At 29.9% G+C, this 5,054-nt stretch overlaps 1 protein-coding gene across 1 annotated transcript in view; it reads right to left on the bottom strand.

Moving 5' to 3' along the window:
- Positions 1-1,297: 1,297 nt before the first annotated feature.
- The window catches only part of LOC102883508 (cytochrome P450 20A1), a 42,959-nt gene continuing 39,202 nt past the window's right edge, over positions 1,298-5,054 (bottom strand). The window contains exons 12-13 of the mRNA XM_006921373.3: positions 3,831-3,920; positions 1,298-3,681 (exon numbers count right to left, since the gene is read on the bottom strand). Coding sequence (XP_006921435.1) covers positions 3,531-3,681; positions 3,831-3,920 — 241 coding nt within the window. The 3' untranslated portion in view covers positions 1,298-3,530. The remainder of the gene's footprint in view (positions 3,682-3,830; positions 3,921-5,054) is intronic.

The raw sequence follows: 5,054 nt of genomic DNA, 5'->3' as shown, positions 1-5,054 counted from the left end.
CACTGAACCTACTGTTATGCTCTAAAGACTAAAAGAGATAGGTATATAAAGTATTTGGTTTGTAACAACTGCCTGTTCTAATCCTACTCTACTTTCAGCTCAACTATTACTGTAAAGTTTCAGTCTCACTCCTTTTTATCAGTGCAGGTCAGTCAAAGCCATTCAAAGCAACACTGTATTAAGCCTTTTTGGCTGTGCAGATTTCCTCTGACTTCTGTAGTAACAGTAACTCCTTTGTTGTCATATCTCCGCCAACCCCCACCCCCACCCTAAAGTCCTCCCCTTCTATCTTAATAATTGGTCTTAGTAACTTAAGAAACAGGCATAGGACTGGCTAGGAAGAAAAATCAGGTCACTGTCACTTTGTTTACATTATAAAAACCTGCCCTTGAAAATTTCTCTCACAGTTACCTTCTCACAGCTACTAAACAAATCCTTAATGCTACTGGTCATGTCCTCAGTTTTACACACTGGGTAGACTTGTGTTTTTTAAGTGGTTTCAGTCTGTCAACAAAGTCACACGTGAAAAAAGTACATTTTATAGGTTAACAGTGCTTTTTATGGTTCTAGAGTAAAAACTAAAGATGTCTTTAGGGAAGAATCTTAATCTGTTTGCCCCAGAGTCCAAAAACAACAAAGATTCTTAAGATTCTTCTTAAAAGTTAAACTGTCATCTCAATTTCAATTTAATTATACTGAAGATTTTTCTTAGAATAGGGGTGTAATTTCATTTCTTAAATGCTCGTTGTAACACCTAGATTGTTTTATGACTTTAGTAACTTAGATGTACAAAATATAACTGTTTTGATAGAATGGATGGAGAAGGATATTTTAAAAGTTGAAAAATATAACAAGAATATCAGAAAACATAAAGAGCAGTAAGAATTTCAAAAATCTGTGCTTACATTCTGAGTGAGAATACTAATGTTCTGGTTGTAGAAAATGCTATTGTTCATAATATACTAAATGAAGAAAACTCCATATATGCGTGAAAAAATTGTATGTGGATAAAAAAGAGAGTAGAAGGATCTATCTCAGAAGCTTGACACTGGCTAATTTCAAGTAGTGGAACTAGCAGTGACTGAGTTTGCTATTTCTGTGTCTCCGTATTTCCTAGATTTTTCTACAATAAACTTACATAATTTTAATAATAAAAAAGAATTTTGTTATAAAATATAAACTAAGATAAAGAAAACAAATTTTGACATAAGGTCTATAAATAAGATAGATTCTACTTATGTATTTTAAAAAATGAAACAGTATGTGAATTTTCATTTTCCCCAAACACATGCACAGATTTAATTCTGCCTTGAATTTTATTAGCACCAAGTGTGGAAGAGCCCCTTCATTACATAAAAATGTGCTGTGTTGATGTTTTTAACAATAAACTTCTGAACTATCAAAAAGGATGCAGATCAGAATCAGTGAAGAAATAGTTTTTAAAAAACCAAAAGCTACAAAACTTAAGACTCCTGGTAGAGTCATACTGTGAGCCTTCAGTGACACTGAGGCTACTAAACTTTCAGTCACTTGATAAATACAAAGAGATGAGTAAGAACAACAATGAATGGGTAACTTATTTTATACATGATTAACAGTATTTTTATATTTTTAAATCCTCTTGAAGATGATTTTTGACTATTTTAAGTTAGTCATGTAACTATGGATAGATAACTTATTTAGCCGATTCATCTATCCTTCATTTTCCTGGATTCCAATTATTATTTGTAATTATACAGTGCCTCATTTATTGGCAACATGTCAACTCTCTGACTTTCTGGTTCAGCTGCCCTGATTCTGCCTTGATCACTGCAGATCAGGTCTCACTTACTTTAAAACTCCACTTACCTCATCTGATTTTATAGACACTAGGTTTACATATCAATTGCCTACTCTTACCTTCCACTGCCAGGTTCAAAACCAATTAAGATACTTGGATAACAAAGGAAGATGCGCTACATACACAAAACCATAGAAAACCATAGGCAGGTAGGAATAAATTTAACCTTTTATTTTGAAATATATCTTTTTAGAAACATGATACTAGGAACTAAGACTACTTTTCACTTAAAATTTTAGAATTTAAATTATTCCATAGGTTAAATATTTTTTCCAGAAAATAAAGTCTATATCTAATTAAATTTCTATGTTAACCACTCATAACTAGGTCTAAAATGTTAGCTATTAACCGTAAACAGCATAAAATAACTCGGTTAACAACTAGGGTACATTCTTGAAACTGAATTTACAATCCAACGGCGTAAAAAATAAGCTCACCTGCAAACATTTATCATTTTTTCTTCCTTTCCTCTCTATCTACCTTGGCATATTTCCTTGTTTTTTTTATTTTTTTAAATGTATTTTTTGAAAAAGAATTAAGAATATAACAAAAAAAGTGGACTAAAATACAATGCTATCAATAAAGTATTAAAAATAAAACTTACCCTTACTAAAATGTAAATTCTCAAAGATACTTAAAATAGTTTTCAAATAGCCCCAATATTTCTTTGCTTACTAGTGAGATTGATCATTTTTCTAAGTTTATTAGCTATTTCCTCCTGTAAAAGCTGCTTATTCATGTCTTTTTTCCATTTATCAATTTTATATTTTCTTATCAATATGTATGAGCTCTTTATAAGTAACATGGTTATTATCCCTTTCTGTCATATATTTTACAATTTCCACCCACATTTGTTTTCTTTTTAATTGGTTTTGGTTTTTGGTTAGTGCTCTCTGATTTCTTAATCATGAATTCATTATGTTAAGTATATAACAATAATAAATAAATTTAGGAATTCTATTTTTTCCACGAGTGAAAATTAGTGGGGTAATTTAGTACTAATAAGATTTCCAGCAAAACAGAAAGACAAACTTCAATCTTAGTTTGTCACCTGGGAAAAGCACTTCAGAAACACATTCAAAACAACTGTATTATTTTCAAAATGATCAGTCCTGTATAAGTCATGAAATGAACACTATTGTCCAGGGAGGCATAAGAATACCAAATACAAGATAGGTTACCCAATGATTACTCAAACCTAATAACAATGATTAAACACAAATAATTTATACTGAAAAATTAAATATGTTAATCCAAGGAATACAATTATGGAAAGTCCTTTGTTTTCCCTTTAAGGAGTTTCATTGGAAGTATGAAAAGGAGTAAGATTATGTTTCTTTTTATGAATATTCAGAAAACATGATTCCCCAAATTATGCAAAATAGTTTTTCTTCATGAATAATTTTAAAGATAAAACCAAGATAAAACATAGAAAAATAGTAGCATAGAAAGTGCTAAGACAAAAATTAAAAGCTTCCCATTAAAATTATCACATAATTATCAATAATTATATTGATGCAATAAGTATAAGTGTATATCATGCATTAAGAAAATCTGATATACAAAAATCCAAATTTACTTAATAAAGTATAATAGGTGCTTATATTACACAATCATATTTGGTTTATAAAAGGATTCAATACAAATTTCTAAATGGTCATTTTCCTCAACAAAACTAAATGTATAAAATTTAGTATCTCTTTGACACAGTGATCCAAGCTTCTTCCTTGGACGATGTTACCAGCTCATATTTAGTTTCAATAACTTGTCCCTCTACTGAAAGTAGGTGTAGTCTCCTCACCAATACACTCAGAAGTACTGTAGTCACCATATAAGCAAACCTAGTCAGGAAGAAAGCAGCCTCGTTACTAAAGATTAACAATTACATTTTAATTATACAGATTGCTCATTCTCATCAACATTGATCATCAAATTTATAAGTACAAAGTCTAACATCTTTCCTTTCACTTTACTTCTTCTGTCATCTCACCTCAGCTCTGGCCATTCCTGTGTGCCTGAGAATCCAAGCAAGGAGAAAGTTTTCATTATCGATTCGTCATCAAAACGGTCTGGATCAAACCTAAAAAGATTTGGGGCTAATTTAACAGAGCTCCATTGGGATTTTACATATTTACACTGTAAGAACACAGGTAGATAACAAAGTTAAAAACTAATGAAAATAGAAACTGCTGGCACATTATATTTAATTTTCACCTATTATTATGTCCCCAAATTACTGAATATTATATATATTTAGTTTCTTTCTGCTTACTTTATTATTCCAAACAATAGATAAAAAATACATTTCTGTGAAACCAGCAATGAGTATAACTGTAACACAAGTTTACATCATTTTATGAGATATAAGGATAAAACATACAAAATCACATAATGAATATTTAAATTTAAAAGTGTTAGAAATATCAGTTACATGAGACCATCATTAATATGCAAGGCATTTTATGTTGCTTCGTTAATTAAATTTATTCCTTAAAATTGGAGACACCAGACTTAAAATTATATTCAGCAATTAATTACATTACATCTGCACTTACTGATGAGTGAGAAAAATGAAGAGGCAAAGGTTTTTCATTGTACAGATTTCACTCTGAAAACTGTCACAGGGAAAATGAATATACTAAAACAAAACAAATAAACCATCCATTACTGAGCATAAAATTCCCTCTCAAATACAAATGTTTTTAGGAGATCTTAACTCTATAAGAGAAAAAGAGAATTCTCTTTCATTTCATTTTTAAAAAGTGTAAATTACTTTTCATTTTTGGAACACACTTCTTATATTATAGTTCATATAAAAATTATATCTAATTTAATGTTTTTCCTTTTATAAACTATCTTGAAAATAGAAGCTCTAAATGTTTATCCAAAGATGTCTATCATTTTCAGATTAAAAGAATCAAACTTGATTTTTCCAATTATTTTGTAAAACACAATTTTTCAACAAAACAAATAGACAACTGATTGCTGATATATAAAGAACTCATACAACTCAACAACAAAAAAATAATCCAATTAAAAAATGGGTAGACAAAAAAAGAAAAAAATGGGCAAAAGACCTGAACAGACACTTCTCCAAAAAGGATATACAGATGGCTAATAAGCACATTTAAAGATGTTCAAGGTCACTAATCATTAGAGAAATGCAAATTAAAACCACAATGAGTTATCATTCTCACGCCTGCCAGCATGGCTA

Source organism: Pteropus alecto, unplaced genomic scaffold, assembly GCF_000325575.1.
Source record: "Pteropus alecto unplaced genomic scaffold, ASM32557v1 scaffold3, whole genome shotgun sequence".
In the NCBI taxonomy this organism is placed as follows: domain Eukaryota; kingdom Metazoa; phylum Chordata; class Mammalia; order Chiroptera; family Pteropodidae; genus Pteropus; species Pteropus alecto.
Note: the sequence above shows the minus strand (reverse complement) of the source record. Positions and strands in the feature narration are given on the sequence as shown.